At 31.4% G+C, this 20,572-nt stretch overlaps 1 protein-coding gene across 1 annotated transcript; it reads right to left on the bottom strand.

Annotated features, from left to right (window-relative positions):
- Positions 1-2,288: 2,288 nt before the first annotated feature.
- On the bottom strand, positions 2,289-3,175 carry LOC132607972 (uncharacterized). The gene is made up of 3 exons (XM_060322053.1): positions 2,922-3,175; positions 2,573-2,813; positions 2,289-2,486 (listed from the first exon to the last, which is right to left on the bottom strand). Exons 1-3 carry the CDS (start codon positions 3,173-3,175, stop codon positions 2,289-2,291), a joined length of 693 nt encoding a protein of 230 aa, XP_060178036.1.
- Positions 3,176-20,572: the final 17,397 nt, after the last annotated feature.

The following is a 20,572-nucleotide window of genomic DNA, read 5'->3' as shown; positions in this document are numbered from 1 at the left end:
TATCTTACGACTTCACCTTTCTCATTTCGTTTTCGCACAAACACCCATTTGTACCCCACTGGCTTAACATCTTCAGGTGTTCAGACTATTGGTCCGAAAACTTCACGTTTTTCAAGTGAAGTCAATTCTGCTTGAATTGTGTCCTTCTATTTTGGCCAATCATTTCTCTGTCTACATTCATCAACAGATTTTGGCTCAAGATCCTCATCTTTTTGCATTATCTCAACAGCAACATTATATGCAAAAGTATTGTCGACCACAATATCATTTCGGTTCCACCTTTTCCCCATCGAGACATAACTTATCGAGATCTCTTCACTATCATTATTTTGAAGTATCTGGACCTTCTCTGTGGGCTTATCATTTATTATGTCTCGGGCCTCTTCTTGAGCAATTTCCCTCACATGATGATCATCTTGATCATTTATTTCTTTTCTTTTTCGAGGATTTTTATCTTTGGAACCGATTGGTCTACCACGTTTCAGACGTGGCCTGGACTCATTTGCATTAACTGTTTGTCCTACCGGGACATCAACTCGAACTGGAGTATTTGCAGCTGGAATATGAGATTTAGTAACTCTTGGAAGATTAATAAATGCATCTGGCAGTTGATTTGCGACATTTTGCAAATAAATCATCTTTTGAACCTCTTGCTCACATTGATTTGTTCGACGATCTAAATGAGATAGTGATAATGCATTCCAATCTATCTCCTTTTCCAACTGCTTATGTTCTCCCCCTAATGTTGGGTATACTGATTCATCAAAATGACAATCAGCAAATCTTGCTGTAAATAAATCTCCAGTCATCGGTTCTAAATATTTTAAAATTGAAGGAGATTCATACCCAATATATATCCCCAACCTTCTTTGGGGACCCATCTTTGTGCGTTATGGTGGAGCAATTGGAACATATACCGCGCATCCAAAAATTTGAGGATGGGAAATATTTGGCTCCTGACCAAAAGCCAATTGTAATGGGGAGAATTCATGATAACCGGTTGGCCTTATACGCACAAGTGCCGCTGCATGTAAAATAGCATGTCCCCATACCGAAACAGGAAGTTTTGTCCTCATTAGCAATGGTCTAGCTATCAATTGTAGGCGTTTAATCATTGATTCTGCCAGACCATTTTGAGTATGAACATGAGCAACTGAATGTTCAACTGTTATTCCCGTGGCCGTACAATAATCATTAAAGGCCTGAGATGTAAACTCACCAGCATTATCAAGACGAATTTTCTTTATCGCATTATCTGGAAATTGTGCTCTTAACCTTATTATTTGAGCCAACAATCTCGCAAAAGCCATATTGCGAGTTGATAATAAGCACACATGTGACCATCTTGTAGATGCATCAATCAAAACCATATAATATTTAAATAGTCCATATGAAGGGTGAATTAGCCCACATATATCACCTTGTATACGTTCCAGAAATGCGGGTGATTCAATCCCAACCTTAGTTGCTGATGGTTTAATAATCAATTTTCCTTGAGAACAAGCAGCACAAGAGAATTCCTTAAATTGAAGAATCTTTTGGTTCTTCAAAGTATACCCATGTGAATTCTTAATTATTTTGCGCATCATATTAGAACCGGGATGGCCCAACCGGTCATGCCAAATGATAAAATCATTAGAACCATTAAACCTTTTATTTAATACAACATGTGTTTCAACCGCACCAATACTTGTATGGTACAACTCGGAAGAAAGTGCGGGTAATTTTTCATGCACAAACTTTTCCCCAGCTTTCATTGTAATAATATAAAGGTACTCAACCTTTCCTTCGCAGTCTCAACATGATAGCCATTCTGGCGAATAACCTTGAAACTTAATAAGTTTCTTCGAGACTTACTGCAATATAGTGCATTACTAATGGCCAATATTGTTCCTCCAGGTAGTAATAAGGTCGCTTTTTCCAGAGCCCTCAATTAATTTTGTACTACCAGATATCGTATTAACACAAGCCTTTTTCATAACCAAATGAGAGAAATATTTCTTTTCTCTTAATATAGTGTGAGTTGTTGCACTATCCAAAAGGCACATATCTCCATTACTCATCTTGGATCCAATTAAAGACTGGGGAATTTTATTTATCTTCATAAAAACAAAAATGCATCGTAAGAAATACGGAAACTAACAATTTAAAACTTAATTACTAATCCTTGAAAATAAAACAACATAGAGAACTTAAGTACTTCTCAAAAATAAAACAACATAAGGACAACTTAAAACACATAAATAAAAATAAGAACATAACACATTCCCCAGTGAAACGATCAAATCTCAATTTTGATCTCCAAAGAAGTCTTCAACTTCCAAATGAGTAATATCATCAAGCCTATCAAAATCATCATCTTTCAAAGTCAAATTAGCTTCAACATTATCATCATATTTTCGTGAAGGCCCTGCCTCATCGTCATTTTTTAAAGTCATGTGTGACTCCACCCGGGCATTAACAGAAGAGGCACCACCTCTATTTGCCTTTCTTTTGAAGGAATTTTGATAAAGCCTAGCAAAATGTTCAGGCAATTATTTTGTCTTCTTTCAGTTGGGCCATGTGTTGCTACCACATTCGCTTCCGGGAATAGAGCAGTTCCAGTGGGACGGGCTTCATAATTTTTCAATAAAAGGGTATTGTGCTGCTCAGCCACAAGAAGACATGATATCAAATCAGCATGCTTTTTAAAACCCCTTTCACGATACTGTTGTTGTAATATCAAATTGGAGGCATGAAAAGTCGTAAGAGTCTTTTCCAACATATCCTCGTCAGTTATATTATCCCCACATAATTTCAATTGGGAAGTAATTCTATAGACAGCAGAGTTATAATCACATACAGTTTTAAAATCTTGTAACCATAAGTGAATCCACTCATAACGAGCCCTGGGCAATACCGTTACCTTAATGTGGTTATACCTTTCCTTCAAACCAGTCCACAATTCAAGTGGATCTTTCACTGTCAGGTATTCAACCTTCAATCCTTTATCCAGATGATGACGAAGGAAAATCATTGTCTTCGCTTTGTCCTGACTCGATGATGTATTATCCTGAGTAATCGTGGCACCAAGACCTTTGGCGTCTAGGTGAATTTCAGCATCGAGTACCCATGATAGGTAATTTTTTCCGGAGATATCAAGTGCCACAAACTCAAGCTTCGACAAATTCGACATGATGATCAAAACTATCATAAAAATATTTGAGTTAGAAATATCTCAAAATAGTATTTTTTTATTTCCACAAACCAATAACCCTTTTTTTTTCTTCCACAAACAGTATGCACAACCAAAATTAATATATCATGTATGATAGTAAACTAAATGACATCACTGATGGTGCTACCATCCAATCCTTTCGTGAATAGTGCTATGTTTTAGAAAATCGTGGGCCACCAAATAGCTTTACACCTTAAAGTTCGTGGCATTAAGTAGCAAATTTACATCAAATTGAAATTGGCAGGTACTTCTAAATAAACATTCTGTTTTGAAGTTTTATTAGCAGTTTAAAAAAAAAAAAAAAAAAAACTGCCTATGATGCTATCTAGTCTATGTTCACAGAAAGATCACAAGCCACAAACCAAATGTAAGTATGTTTAAAACAAATAAATCTGTCACTAAATATTTATCGAATCTTAACAGATAAATAAGACTTCACCTGAAAGAAAACCGAACTCGAACTAACGAATGTTTACGTAGAATGTCCTGACAAGTTTAAGAGGTTGACTATGTATTAAGGCAATATTTTTTTAATACTATTTGTATGTATTTGGAGTTTGGATTACCTCGGATTTTGGAGCCCTAAACCGACTTGTTTATGCAACTTAAATAAATTAAGCATAGAAGACGAAAAGAAAATATTTTTTTGATAACAGGAGCGTACATATTTCGGATAAATCGATAAATTGAACAAAAAAATATTACTTGATTTATCAATATTTGGTATTGAATTAATTAATGGTTCAGCAACGTTCTGGTGTTATTTGACTATCGAGCTATCGGAGTCGATTTTTCAATTTTCCTCAATGACTTAACCGATAAAATCCTATAAGCATTTTTTAAATTAGAATTTTATCCTTAGGTATATAAACTAACCTTTTAAGACATACGTAAATACTTGTAGGTACCTGTAGTAACCATTAGCTTCAAAGGTATCTGGGTGTACGTAGTTTTACCCTCACTTAGAATCCAAAATGCATTTCGTCCTCTGCTATATAATAAGAATTAATAGAAGAAAGACGGTATAAGTTGGGAAGTTTCTGTTTAATCTCAGTATAATTACCTGATTCAATTCAAATACAGGAACTGGCACAATGTAGTTTAGAAGGCTGTCTTTATTTATACCATTGTTTTAAAAGGCAGTGTCAGGACTCGCCCCGAAGCTCGCCTCGGGGCAGGGCAGTGACAAAATGCCCTGGGGCTAACGTGCGGGGCTTAGTTCCTATGAGGCTTACGCCCTAAGCGCCCAACCGTACGCCCTAAACACGCGTAACGCCCAACGCCCAGGGCTCGCCTAACAGTTCTTACACAAATTATATTTTAAATTCCTTAATTAAAATCATTCACCCTCATAATTGTTTAACAAAATAATGATACTTAATAGTTTTTCATCTATAGAAATAGAAGATTGGGTGTAACTCATATAACAAGTCGTAGTATTGAATATTTATTATTTGAGAACGTCGTGAAGGTGAATATCACTTAATTTATTTTTTTAAAACACATAGCGGAATTGTACATTTTCACTTGTCATTGGTCATAAGTCCTATGTATCAGAATTATCATATAATTTTATTTTTTGTTCATGAAGAAGTTATGTTTTAATTGTAATATTGATAAATTTTATTGATTATTTGCTTATAGGGAGATAAAATGAATAGTATGATAGTAATAGTGTTTTAAGAAACTGTGTTTTTTTCCGTGTTTGAAAGTTAAAATGTTAGAATTGTTTTGCATTTCATAATAGTTTTTATTTCATTGTATTGTTTATACTTGTAAAATTATGTTATATATAATTACAAGTTATAAGCGATGTACAATGGATTGTTTTGATCATTTTTTTGTGAGGATGCGCGCGCTCACACACACATATACATACATATATGTATATATATATATATATATATATATATATAAACAATCCTACTCGGTACTTCCTCACTCCTTGAATCTACTTATCATGTAGGTGTTTTTCTTATTTTCTGCCTATTCTCCCAATTTTTATATTTTTCGTTTTTTCATTTTTTCGTTTTTTTTTTTTTTTTTTTTTTATTTTTTTTTATTTTTTTTTTAAATAAATCTGTTTAGTTATGAATCTTTATTACACTGTTCATCTCTTTCTCTTAATCTTGGTTCTTAATATCCGTCTTCTTTAACCACACCCCGGTTACCATGGCCAACATCGTCCTTTTATCATTTGGACATTAAAACGGCCTTTCAAACACCTAGGAATTTACAGGTTAATCCATCGAGTTCATTAAGAAATTAAGAGAATAACCATATACTAAGAGTAATAGATTCATAACAACAGGTAAGTAATTACTCAAACATAATATTTTAATTTAACATAATATTGAACATAAAATAATTTACATAGTAGGGAGATTAGTACAGAAAACATAGATAAAAACTTACATGTCTGAAGATGGAGAGAGGTTTCCCTTTCGGGGAACCCGAAAAACTACTTCACACTAAAAGAAAATTACTGGAAAGATTAAAACTATTTTACAGGGAAGTTATATTACAAAGGATTTTATTGGGAAAAGGAGTTGGGGCATTTTGTGAAAGGGAAGAGGAATATGGAGTGGTTGGTGTGAGAGAATTTCTCGTTGATTTTTGCTGAGTGTTTCTTGGTGATTGTTCTTTCTTTCTTGATTGATGTTAATTTTCTGATGCCCTCCTTCTCTGCAAAACACTGCTATTTATAGGAGTCTAACGGACTTCAAATGCGGACTTCAAATTTGTGAAGAATCTTTTGAGTTCAGCCGGGTACTCTTAGGGCCCCATCGTCACATGAAACTTTTCAAAAGATACTTTATAATTTTGTCCGTTTGCTGAGCTGTCCCATTTCTAGATAAAACTACTACTTTATTACAGCTACTTTAATAAAATCTGGTCTTCTTTTTTCTGAACTGTCAACATTATTGCTCCAACGTGTCTTGAAAAATTACAAAGTCCAAAATCAAAAGTCTTCTACCTCTATTATTGAGCTTGTCTCATCTCATTTTTCTAAAAGATGACTAATGTCCTTGTCTCTCTCTTTTCCATACCTTTGTCTTTAATTATTGATGCTTTTGTCATTTTTTTAATGTCCTTGTTTCTCTTTTCTATGTCTTTGTCCTCATGATCCACCGAACTAAATCTTCCAAGTCATGACTTTCTTTCTACTTCACTTTGTCTTTTCCTTTCATGACTTTTTCTCTACTTCACCTTTGTCTTTTTCTTTCATCTTTTTCTGAACCATGTCTAACCATGTCTTTTCAAATCTCTTTTTTTTTTTTTTTTTTTTTTTTTTTTTTTTTTTTTAACTGATCTAAGTGTCTAAATTGTGTAGGGCAATTGAGTCAAAACTCATGCCTGAATCTACATCATTTGGATCTTGCGAGTCTTGAAAATTAATATCTTCTCCTTCAAAATCTGAATGGACTGGTGACATCTCTTGTCTTGGAGATAATTCTGGACTAGGATCTTTGACTATATATTTATCTTTTTCTTTTGTCTGAAAAAATCTTTCTAGTGTCTCTTTTACTATATTTTCTATTTTTTCATTTTTCTTCTTTTTTGCAAGTGTGCTTTTCCTTGTAGAAGTCGCTCCTTGCGTAAGTGTCTTTGGTAGTCTCCGTCTGGTTTGGAGAGATGAACATCCCTCGTCTTCACTTTTTGGCAAAGTGACAGCCATTAACGGATTTGATAAGTCTTTACCGGCTACCGTTTGAACCGGACTAGCTGTATCTTTACCCGATACAGTGGGTCTAATTGCATTCATTGGGGAATGCACACCCGTCTCATCCATTTTTTTCTGAGATGGAGAACTCTGAGACTGCATCAATTCGAATTTTAATGCTTGTAGTCTTTGTTCTAATGTCTTCACCTGATCCAAGAGTTGCATTTTTTCTTGAACCAATGTCTCTTTTTGCTGGTTTAGTCTTTTGACTACATCAGTCATGGTAGAACAATGATCGCAAAAGATTATTTTGTCTGTGTCTTTTTGTACATTGTACTGGGGGATTTTGTCTGGGTTTTGTCTGAGAGCTGGAGAAATATAATAATTTGGACCCAATGTCCCTCTAGCATAATCTAATGCTTCAGTAAAATTATTAAATCCCTTAAAAAGAGGTTTTCTTATGTCTTTAATAGAGTCTACAACTTCTATCCAAGTCTGAAAAATACCATTAGTTTTACCGTGAACTACAACATAAAATTTAAATTTTTTGTCTAAATTTCGGTCTGTAAAATATTGACAAAGTGCATTTATAGTGGCTACAAAATGTTTAGCTCCGTCTTTTTTATTACGCGAAATCCATAAATTATCCACTAAGCATCTTTGTTGTCTATCTATTACATATTCTGGTAATACTTTAAAAGTCCAATTTGATGGCTGATAGACTACTAAATTATTGGCTCCGAATTGTATTCTTTCTTCCATAGCATTTCTTTCTAATAAAGATGTAGGTCTAAAATGAAGGTTACCTAATACTGTCTGTCTGTATGTGTCTTGGGTTGAGGCTATGCCTTTCCCCTTGTCTGCTGTCTGAGAACTGGAAGGTCTCATGCTGTCCAAATAAAAAATTTAGTTAGCAGTAATATTTAATCTACTTAATTGATCTGCTAAATTATTATCTTTTCCTTTTATATGTTCAAATTTTAAATTATAAATTGAAATGGTATCTAAAAAATTTAGCCATCGTCTTCTACTAATATTTTTATCATTTATCTTTTGATAGAATTTAACTATAGCTTCACAGTCTGTTCTAACTAGTATTTCTGGTTTATTTAAAATCTATCAAAAGATTTTAAATAAACCAGAAATACTAGTTAGAACAGACTGTGAAGCTATAGTTAAATTCTATCAAAAGATAAATGATAAAAATAGTAGTAGAAGACGATGGCTAAATTTTTTAGATACCATTTCAATTTATAATTTAAAATTTGAACATATAAAAGGAAAAGATAATAATTTAGCAGATCAATTAAGTAGATTAAATATTACTGCTAACTAAATTTTTTATTTGGACAGCATGAGACCTTCCAGTTCTCAGACAGCAGACAAGGGGAAAGGCATAGCCTCAACCCAAGACACATACAGACAGACAGTATTAGGTAACCTTCATTTTAGACCTACATCTTTATTAGAAAGAAATGCTATGGAAGAAAGAATACAATTCGGAGCCAATAATTTAGTAGTCTATCAGCCATCAAATTGGACTTTTAAAGTATTACCAGAATATGTAATAGATAGACAACAAAGATGCTTAGTGGATAATTTATGGATTTCGCGTAATAAAAAAGACGGAGCTAAACATTTTGTAGCCACTATAAATGCACTTTGTCAATATTTTACAGACCGAAATTTAGACAAAAAATTTAAATTTTATGTTGTAGTTCACGGTAAAACTAATGGTATTTTTCAGACTTGGATAGAAGTTGTAGACTCTATTAAAGACATAAGAAAACCTCTTTTTAAGGGATTTAATAATTTTACTGAAGCATTAGATTATGCTAGAGGGACATTGGGTCCAAATTATTATATTTCTCCAGCTCTCAGACAAAACCCAGACAAAATCCCCCAGTACAATGTACAAAAAGACACAGACAAAATAATCTTTTGCGATCATTGTTCTACCATGACTGATGTAGTCAAAAGACTAAACCAGCAAAAAGAGACATTGGTTCAAGAAAAAATGCAACTCTTGGATCAGGTGAAGACATTAGAACAAAGACTACAAGCATTAAAATTCGAATTGATGCAGTCTCAGAGTTCTCCATCTCAGAAAAAAATGGATGAGACGGGTGTGCATTCCCCAATGAATGCAATTAGACCCACTGTATCGGGTAAAGATACAGCTAGTCCGGTTCAAACGGTAGCCGGTAAAGACTTATCAAATCCGTTAATGGCTGTCACTTTGCCAAAAAGTGAAGACGAGGGATGTTCATCTCTCCAAACCAGACGGAGACTACCAAAGACACTTACGCAAGGAGCGACTTCTACAAGGAAAAGCACACTTGCAAAAAAGAAGAAAAATGAAAAAATAGAAAATATAGTAAAAGAGACACTAGAAAGATTTTTTCAGACAAAAGAAAAAGATAAATATATAGTCAAAGATCCTAGTCCAGAATTATCTCCAAGACAAGAGATGTCACCAGTCCATTCAGATTTTGAAGGAGAAGATATTAATTTTCAAGACTCGCAAGATCCAAATGATGTAGATTCAGGCATGAGTTTTGACTCAATTGCCCTACACAATTTAGACACTTAGATCAGTTAAAAAAAAAAAAAAAAAAAAAAAAAAAAAAAAAAAAGAGATTTGAAAAGACATGGTTAGACATGGTTCAGAAAAAGATGAAAGAAAAAGACAAAGGTGAAGTAGAGAAAAAGTCATGAAAGGAAAAGACAAAGTGAAGTAGAAAGAAAGTCATGACTTGGAAGATTTAGTTCGGTGGATCATGAGGACAAAGACATAGAAAAGAGAAACAAGGACATTAAAAAAATGACAAAAGCATCAATAATTAAAGACAAAGGTATGGAAAAGAGAGAGACAAGGACATTAGTCATCTTTTAGAAAAATGAGATGAGACAAGCTCAATAATAGAGGTAGAAGACTTTTGATTTTGGACTTTGTAATTTTTCAAGACACGTTGGAGCAATAATGTTGACAGTTCAGAAAAAAGAAGACCAGATTTTATTAAAGTAGCTGTAATAAAGTAGTAGTTTTATCTAGAAATGGGACAGCTCAGCAAACGGACAAAATTATAAAGTATCTTTTGAAAAGTTTCATGTGACGATGGGGCCCTAAGAGTACCCGGCTGAACTCAAAAGATTCTTCACAAATTTGAAGTCCGCATTTGAAGTCCGTTAGACTCCTATAAATAGCAGTGTTTTGCAGAGAAGGAGGGCATCAGAAAATTAACATCAATCAAGAAAGAAAGAACAATCACCAAGAAACACTCAGCAAAAATCAACGAGAAATTCTCTCACACCAACCACTCCATATTCCTCTTCCCTTTCACAAAATGCCCCAACTCCTTTTCCCAATAAAATCCTTTGTAATATAACTTCCCTGTAAAATAGTTTTAATCTTTCCAGTAATTTTCTTTTAGTGTGAAGTAGTTTTTCGGGTTCCCCGAAAGGGAAACCTCTCTCCATCTTCAGACATGTAAGTTTTTATCTATGTTTTCTGTACTAATCTCCCTACTATGTAAATTATTTTATGTTCAATATTATGTTAAATTAAAATATTATGTTTGAGTAATTACTTACCTGTTGTTATGAATCTATTACTCTTAGTATATGGTTATTCTCTTAATTTCTTAATGAACTCGATGGATTAACCTGTAAATTCCTAGGTGTTTGAAAGGCCGTTTTAATGTCCAAATGATAAAAGGACGATGTTGGCCATGGTAACCGGGGTGTGGTTAAAGAAGACGGATATTAAGAACCAAGATTAAGAGAAAGAGATGAACAGTGTAATAAAGATTCATAACTAAACAGATTTATTTAAAAATAAAAAATAAAAATTAAAAAAAAAAAAAAAAAAAAACGAAAAAATGAAAAAACGAAAAATATAAAAATTGGGAGAATAGGCAGAAAATAAGAAAAACACCTACATGATAAGTAGATTCAAGGAGTGAGGAAGTACCGAGTAGGATTGTTTAACATATAAGTAAAAACCACATAATATTGCTATTTTTCTTTCTACAAAAATTAAAACTTATATATTTAGAACTTATATATCTTATATATCTATTGAAACAAAAATATAACCCCCTATCCCCTTTTGGTATCAGAGCGAGAAGATTTTTGGACCTAAATCTGTATTTTAAACCCATATTTAGACAAAAATATAAACTAGTTTTTACTTTTTTTTTGGGTAATGAAAGATAATTATTTAGCTGTAAAACAAGAGTTAGAAAAACTATATCCAGAATATATTAAATTAAGCAGTACCAAAGAAAATCAGTTAAGACTACAAGAGTTAATAGATATAATATCAGGATTAGAATATAAATTACTACGATATATAAAATCTAGAAAAACCTCAAAAAACCAAAAACGATTTAGACCATATTAATTGCATGAGAACACTACCTTTTGTTAGACAAATACAAATTAATCATTGGTATTTATATAGAGATATAAAAAAAAGACGAGAATATCTACAAGTAGAAAAAGCCTTAAGTGCATATTTAGAGATAATAAATTCAGAAACATTATCATCACTAATACAAAATAGACTTTTACAAAGTCAGATTAACGAAGAAACAATCTCTGCTATAACTTGGGAATTACACGGTATAAGAGAAGATATAGAAAGACTTACAACTAGTATAGAACATCAGAAACAAGTTTGTAAAATAAAAATCCCGTTAGGATAATAAATAAAGCTAGAGAGATAGATATCTTAAAAAATCTAGAATACTTAGACTTAAAAATATACCCAGAAAAGAAGTATAGAGCATTAACAGACCATAGTATTATAAAGTGTAATTTTAGTAACGGAGATCATATATTACATAGTGAAGATAAAAAATTAAATACATTAGTAGATTTAGTCATAAATTTCAGTGAAAAAGTACAAGAAAATAATAAAGATATTACTAGAATATTAGAAGTAGTAGCTACATCTCAGACTAAGCAAAAGAAAACCTTTGAAAAAATAGAACAAAACCTAGATTACTTAAAAACACAAGAATTAGAATTAGAAAAGAAAGTTCAGACTCTAGTTAATAAATTTAATCTAGAAAAATTACCTACAAAAACGGAAATAGAAAAGTTAGTTAAAGTTATTATAGAAAAACCAAAAGAAATAGAACTAAAAACAACCCACATAGTCTCTAAAATAACACAACAAGTAGAAGTTTTAACTAGTGACATTAGAGAATTAAAAAAGACAGTAGCAGAACTAAAAGAAATCACTCTTTCATGAGTAGACCAACATTAGTTCAAGAAGAAGCCTCAAAATTAATAGAAAAATCTATACCTTTACCAGCAGACTATAAAGATTATATACCTAGCGCTAAATCGGACCAAATAATAATACAACAAAATACTACTACAATTTCATTAATATTAGAAATAATAAAGAAAATAGAAAAAATAATACCAAGGTTAGAATTATTAGACGAACGCATTTCGTGGTTAACTGAACAACAAAAAGAAAGAGATAAAGAGACGTTTAAAAATAAAGAAGTTGACGAATTAATAGACCAATTAAAAAAGGTAGAAATAACACCTCAAAAAGAAAAAGTTAAAGTACTTAGAAAACCACAAAAATGGACCTTCTTTCAACTAGACAAAGAAACGAAGGAGGATCAGAAAGGCAAGAAAGACAAAGAGTAAATTTTTCAGATAATAGAATAAGTAATAATTTCTTATCAAGAATTCTAAATAGAAGAACCCCAGAAGAAAATAATCAGCAGTTAAGTGAGGTAATAGACGTAGATAGAGATATACAAATTTTTCAACAAAACCAATTGAAACTGTTAAATCCAAAAACTCTATATAATATAAGACAGTTTTCAAGTACAGCTCAATTATATAGACATTATAGAGAACAACAAATATCAGCCATAGGAAATAAAATTACTACCATAAATTTAATAGACCCAGTAGCTGTGAGACAAATAAAAAATACTAGAAGAAGTTTAATGCATATGGGATTAATAGTAGTAGGATTAAAAGGACTAACTAGAAAGAACTTAGGAACTAAAGTTTTAATAGTAATTTATGACGATAGATGGTCAGACATGAAAAAATCAATAATAGGACTAACGGAAGTAGACATGACAAATAATGGAGGAATATTTTATATTAGCCCAGATTTTATAATGAATTTAGCAGAATTTGGAAAGCACATAAAAATAGGAATACAGACCAAGGGATATGAAGAGATGTGTGACGGTAATAATTTATTAATATGCGTAGGATTTCTAGGAAAAATGACTAATAATAGTAATACAAAATTTAAAATTAAGGTAGAAGATGTAGTAGAAATAATGGGAAATAAAGGAATAAGACTAATAAAGCCTATAAAAATAAATCCTGAAGAATATGCAGGGATGGAATGGAATCTAGAGGATTTTAATACAAAAAAGATTTTACAGCCAGAATCCCACCTAATGTACACTAATTCTAAGGGAGAGACATCTGTACGTTTTACTAATTATAATTATATGCCACAAAAAGACATAGAAGAAGAAAGTACTCTAGACGAAAATGAAATTACAGACACAACTTTTATGAATATAGAATTAATACAAGACGAGTTTGCGGTAGACGAAGCTATAGAAAAAGCAAAAAGACTTCAAAAAGAAAACAAAAATATGCTTTTTAAATGTAAAGGATGTAAGTTAGGAGAATTAACAATAGAAGAAACCATAAGTCACTTTAAATTATGTGAAGCCCGAACTGATAATTGGGGATATAGAGTAGAACAGATAAACCAAAGAAAATCAGACGATTTTGATAAAATATTAGAAGACATGCAAAACAGTGATGACGAACTAGAAATAGACTCTATAATAAGTCAAAAAGAATTAATGGAATCTAGTGCATCTAGTTCTAGTCCATTTCAAAGAACAACAGGAGAACAATATACTATAGATACAAGCACAGGAAATGTACCTAGAAGAAGAGTTTTTAGAACAGGAGGAGAACCTTTAAATAATGTTAAACCATCAGGAAAAAGAATGCCTATAGAAGAACCCATTATTCTTCAAGAAGGAGGTAATAAAGGTAAAATATTAAATATAGCAGCACATGACCCGCAAAGATGGAATTCAGTGATAGATCTTTGGAAAGGAATAGTAGTAGCAGACTATATAAAAACATATAGTTAAACAGACGCAGAAACAATGTATAAATATTTAGAAACATTTTTAGGAGAATCAGCCAAAGCTTTATGGGAAGCTTATAAAGAAAATTTTCCAATGGAATTTCAACACCTAGTATCCATGGGAGCAAACCCATATAATTTTACTAATAAAATACATACTTTAATTACAGGGGAAGATCCAAATAGTGGATTATTAGTACTACAAAGAAATGCAGTAATAAAATTAGAACAACTAAGCATAAGTAGTTGGTTTCATATTAAGAAATTTTTAAACGATTATTTTTACTACTGTACTATTAGTGGAAATGCATTTGATCAAGAATTAGGTAAAAAGTTATTTAATAAACTACCAGGAGCCTTAGGAAGAGAAATAGAAGATAGATGGAATAAGAGAGACGGAGTAATGCAGAATCCTAATTTAACGTGGTCCATAGGACATAGGATACAACATATAATGGATATACTACAAGAAAAATGTACTCATATACAAATACAAAAACAGTTAAAAGAAAATGAAATGAACTTTTGTAAAAGCGTAGTTTACACGACACAAAGTTATGATAAAGACAATTATAAAAAGAAAAAGCATAAAAAATACCGAACGCAGTATAATAGAAATTATCCTCAATATAATAGAAAGAAATATTATCTTAGAAAATCATCAGCTAGAAAACCTTATTTAGACAGAAATAGGCATGTAAGAAAGTACCGAACAGAAAGAAATTATAGAAATAAATTAGAATGCTTCACTTGTGGAAGTGTAGAACACTTAGCAAATACATGTCCAAAAAGAATAAATAATAAGACAGAAATTCCCAGCTAATTGAAGATTTTCAAGAAACATTAATAAATGTAGACGAGTATATGTCAGATACAGAAAGCATATATTCTATAGTAAGTGTAGACACTGAAGAAAAAATCAAAACAGACTCATCAGACTCAGAAGCAGACGAATTAATTAATGAAATAGGATTAGAAAATCTAGACTTAGAAGCCATGGATAATTTAGCAAATATAGCCGAAGACTGTAACCATGAGTTTGAACGAAATAAAGGATTGGATAGTAATGCATGTTTCTTTTGTAAATGGTATCCTAGTAGAGACAAAAGAGTTAAATGTAAAAATTGTTACATAGAAGGATGTACAATGTGTATAGAAAAAGAATTTAAAACAAAAATAAATAAAGAAACAACTCATAAGAAAATTGAAGACCCTACTATTAGTTTAAGAATAATAACATTAGAAACAAGAATAAATGAATTAGAAACCAGATTATGTAACCTAGAAAGAGGAAAACAAAGAGAAGTAGATAGTGAAGACGAAGAAATAAGATTATCAAATATACAACCAATAATGAAACCATTAACAATAATACCAGAAGAATCTCAAGCAGAATTAATGAGCATAGAAGACCATGAAGCATTAGTATGTAATGAAGATAAAAAATTAGGAACAATAAAAATACTTGCAAGAATTAAAATAGATGATTATGAGATAGAAACGTTAGCATTAGTAGATTCAGGGTGCACAAAGTGCATAATAAATAAAAGAATAGTTCCACCTAATTTAATAAAAATTCTAGAAAAACCAGTTGCGGCCATGCAAATGGATGGAACCCATAATATATATAGACATTATGTTCATAAAGCCTACATTAGCTTTATAAATACATGTTCAGAGTTTTACAAACCAAGTTATAAAATGGATAAGATATGGGTAAGAGACCTTAATATAAATGTAGACTTTGTCATAGGATTAGACTTCATGTTACATAATAATGGTAGCTGTATGATTACAAGAGATGGAGTAATTTTCTTAAAAAATATTACTCATACACCAGTACAAGTTCTTAAGACTGAAACAAGGATTCGTCATAAAAAGATCCCTACCACAGACCTGCAAAAGAAAAAAGATAGTTGTTGTAAAGAATGTGAAGAAAAGAATACATGTTGTAAAGAAAAACAAGAAATAAAAAATTTAACTTTAGAAGAAAAAGAAATTCTAGAAGAAGAGGAGTTGCTAGAAAAAGATTATACTTTAATAGATATAGAGACAGAGTTATATAATTTTAAAACAGGAATAGAAAAAATAGGAATAATAAAAAATCAAAAGGACCTAGATAATATAATAAATATTCTAGATGAAATAGAAATTATTGGAGAAAAACCATTAAGACACTGGAAAAATAACAGGATTGTATGTAAATTAGATATAATAAATCCAGACTATATAATTAAAACAGCATCTATTGAAGCAACAAATCAAGATGTAGAAGATTTTAAAGTACAAATAAAAGAACTATTGGACTTAGGAGTAATACGGAGATCTACTTCTAAACATAGATCAGCAGCATTTATGGTAAGAAATCATAGTGAAATAGTAAGAGGAAAAGCAAGAATGGTAATAAATTATAAAAGACTTAATGATAACACTAGAACAGATGGATATAAGTTACCAGACAAAACAGAACTAATAAATAGAATACAAGGAAAGAAAATATTTAGCAAATTTGATTGTAAATCAGGATATTGGCAGGTACGAATGCATGAAGATAGTATAGAATGGACTGCATTCACCTGTCCTGAAGGACATTTCGAATGGTTAGTAATGCCATTTGGATTAAAGACAGCTCCACCAATTTTTCAAAGAAAAATGGATAGTATATTTGGAGAATATAAAAGGTTTGTATTAGTATATGTAGATGATATATTAGTATTTAGTAAAGATATTAAAGAACATTTAGGACACCTACAAACGGTATTTAGATTATTTGTAGAAAATGGGATAATAATTAGTAAAAAGAAAATGGAATTATGTAAAAATTATATAAACTTTTTAGGAGTAGTACTAGGAGAAGGTAAGATAAAATTACAACCTCATATAGCCAAAAAAGCTTTAGAAATGCCAGACAAGTTAGACAATGTTAAAGAATTACAAAAATTTTTAGGAATAGTCAATTATGCTAGAAATTTTATAAAAGATTTAGGAAAAATAGCAGGACCATTATATTCAAAGACTGGATCAAATGGTCAAAAACACTTTAATACTGAAGACATTAAATTAGTACAAAAAATAAAAGAAAAAATAAAAAACATTCCAGATTTAAATATGCCACTAGAAACAGACTATTTAATTATAGAAACAGACGGTAGTTTTGAAGGATGGGGAGCAGTATTAAAAGCAAAACCTAGTAAGTATAGTAATAAAAATGAAGAAAAGATATGTGCTTATCAAAGTGGTAAGTATAAAGAAAAAGGAAATATGAGTAGTATAGATGCAGAAATCTTAGCCGTAATATATGGATTAAATAGTTTCAGACTATATATTTTAAATAAACCAGAAATACTAGTTAGAACAGACTGTGAAGCTATAGTTAAATTCTATCAAAAGATAAATGATAAAAATAGTAGTAGAAGACGATGGCTAAATTTTTTAGATACCATTTCAATTTATAATTTAAAATTTGAACATATAAAAGGAAAAGATAATAATTTAGCAGATCAATTAAGTAGATTAAATATTACTGCTAACTAAATTTTTTATTTGGACAGCATGAGACCTTCCAGTTCTCAGACAGCAGACAAGGGGAAAGGCATAGCCTCAACCCAAGACACATACAGACAGACAGTATTAGGTAACCTTCATTTTAGACCTACATCTTTATTAGAAAGAAATGCTATGGAAGAAAGAATACAATTCGGAGCCAATAATTTAGTAGTCTATCAGCCATCAAATTGGACTTTTAAAGTATTACCAGAATATGTAATAGATAGACAACAAAGATGCTTAGTGGATAATTTATGGATTTCGCGTAATAAAAAAGACGGAGCTAAACATTTTGTAGCCACTATAAATGCACTTTGTCAATATTTTACAGACCGAAATTTAGACAAAAAATTTAAATTTTATGTTGTAGTTCACGGTAAAACTAATGGTATTTTTCAGACTTGGATAGAAGTTGTAGACTCTATTAAAGACATAAGAAAACCTCTTTTTAAGGGATTTAATAATTTTACTGAAGCATTAGATTATGCTAGAGGGACATTGGGTCCAAATTATTATATTTCTCCAGCTCTCAGACAAAACCCAGACAAAATCCCCCAGTACAATGTACAAAAAGACACAGACAAAATAATCTTTTGCGATCATTGTTCTACCATGACTGATGTAGTCAAAAGACTAAACCAGCAAAAAGAGACATTGGTTCAAGAAAAAATGCAACTCTTGGATCAGGTGAAGACATTAGAACAAAGACTACAAGCATTAAAATTCGAATTGATGCAGTCTCAGAGTTCTCCATCTCAGAAAAAAATGGATGAGACGGGTGTGCATTCCCCAATGAATGCAATTAGACCCACTGTATCGGGTAAAGATACAGCTAGTCCGGTTCAAACGGTAGCCGGTAAAGACTTATCAAATCCGTTAATGGCTGTCACTTTGCCAAAAAGTGAAGACGAGGGATGTTCATCTCTCCAAACCAGACGGAGACTACCAAAGACACTTACGCAAGGAGCGACTTCTACAAGGAAAAGCACACTTGCAAAAAAGAAGAAAAATGAAAAAATAGAAAATATAGTAAAAGAGACACTAGAAAGATTTTTTCAGACAAAAGAAAAAGATAAATATATAGTCAAAGATCCTAGTCCAGAATTATCTCCAAGACAAGAGATGTCACCAGTCCATTCAGATTTTGAAGGAGAAGATATTAATTTTCAAGACTCGCAAGATCCAAATGATGTAGATTCAGGCATGAGTTTTGACTCAATTGCCCTACACAATTTAGACACTTAGATCAGTTTAAAAAAAAAAAAAAAAAAAAAAAAAAAAAAAAAAAAAAAAGAGATTTGAAAAGACATGGTTAGACATGGTTCAGAAAAAGATGAAAGAAAAAGACAAAGGTGAAGTAGAGAAAAAGTCATGAAAGGAAAAGACAAAGTGAAGTAGAAAGAAAGTCATGACTTGGAAGATTTAGTTCGGTGGATCATGAGGACAAAGACATAGAAAAGAGAAACAAGGACATTAAAAAAATGACAAAAGCATCAATAATTAAAGACAAAGGTATGGAAAAGAGAGAGACAAGGACATTAGTCATCTTTTAGAAAAATGAGATGAGACAAGCTCAATAATAGAGGTAGAAGACTTTTGATTTTGGACTTTGTAATTTTTCAAGACACGTTGGAGCAATAATGTTGACAGTTCAGAAAAAAGAAGACCAGATTTTATTAAAGTAGCTGTAATAAAGTAGTAGTTTTATCTAGAAATGGGACAGCTCAGCAAACGGACAAAATTATAAAGTATCTTTTGAAAAGTTTCATGTGACGATGGGGCCCTAAGAGTACCCGGCTGAACTCAAAAGATTCTTCACAAATTTGAAGTCCGCATTTGAAGTCCGTTAGACTCCTATAAATAGCAGTGTTTTGCAGAGAAGGAGGGCATCAGAAAATTAACATCAATCAAGAAAGAAAGAACAATCACCAAGAAACACTCAGCAAAAATCAACGAGAAATTCTCTCACACCAACCACTCCATATTCCTCTTCCCTTTCACAAAATGCCCCAACTCCTTTTCCCAATAAAATCCTTTGTAATATAACTTCCCTGTAAAATAGTTTTAATCTTTCCAGTAATTTTCTTTTAGTGTGAAGTAGTTTTTCGGGTTCCCCGAAAGGGAAACCTCTCTCCATCTTCAGACATGTAAGTTTTTATCTATGTTTTCTGTACTAATCTCCCTACTATGTAAATTATTTTATGTTCAATATTATGTTAAATTAAAATATTATGTTTGAGTAATTACTTACCTGTTGTTATGAATCTATTACTCTTAGTATATGGTTATTCTCTTAATTTCTTAATGAACTCGATGGATTAACCTGTAAATTCCTAGGTGTTTGAAAGGCCGTTTTAATGTCCAAATGATAAAAGGACGATGTTGGCCATGGTAACCGGGGTGTGGTTAAAGAAGACGGATATTAAGAACCAAGATTAAGAGAAAGAGATGAACAGTGTAATAAAGATTCATAACTAAACAGATTTATTTAAAAATAAAAAATAAAAATTAAAAAAAAAAAAAAAAAAAACGAAAAAATGAAAAAACGAAAAATATAAAAATTGGGAGAATAGGCAGAAAATAAGAAAAACACCTACATGATAAGTAGATTCAAGGAGTGAGGAAGTACCGAGTAGGATTGTTTAACATATAAGTAAAAACCACATAATATTGCTATTTTTCTTTCTACAAAAATTAAAACTTATATATTTAGAACTTATATATCTTATATATCTATTGAAACAAAAATATAACCCCCTATCCCCTTTTGGTATCAGAGCGAGAAGATTTTTGGACCTAAATCTGTATTTTAAACCCATATTTAGACAAAAATATAAACTAGTTTTTACTTTTTTTTTGGGTAATGAAAGATAATTATTTAGCTGTAAAACAAGAGTTAGAAAAACTATATCCAGAATATATTAAATTAAGCAGTACCAAAGAAAATCAGTTAAGACTACAAGAGTTAATAGATATA

Source organism: Lycium barbarum, chromosome 8 (assembly GCF_019175385.1).
Source record: "Lycium barbarum isolate Lr01 chromosome 8, ASM1917538v2, whole genome shotgun sequence".
Taxonomy (NCBI): Eukaryota; Viridiplantae; Streptophyta; class Magnoliopsida; order Solanales; family Solanaceae; genus Lycium; species Lycium barbarum.
This window is presented reverse-complemented; position numbering and strand designations above follow the sequence as displayed.

Bases quoted from the DNA above. Each gene is read 5' to 3' on its own strand.
- LOC132607972 (XM_060322053.1), bottom strand. From the start codon at position 3,175: ATGTCGAATTTGTCGAAGCTTGAGTTTGTGGCACTTGATATCTCCGGA. The intron at 2,814-2,921 runs GTATAACCACAT...TGCTGTCTATAG, and splicing joins TGGACTGGTTTGAAGGAAAG to AATTACTTCCCAATTGAAAT. The intron at 2,487-2,572 runs GTAGCAACACAT...TTCAAAAGAAAG, and splicing joins TATTCCCGGAAGCGAATGTG to GCAAATAGAGGTGGTGCCTC.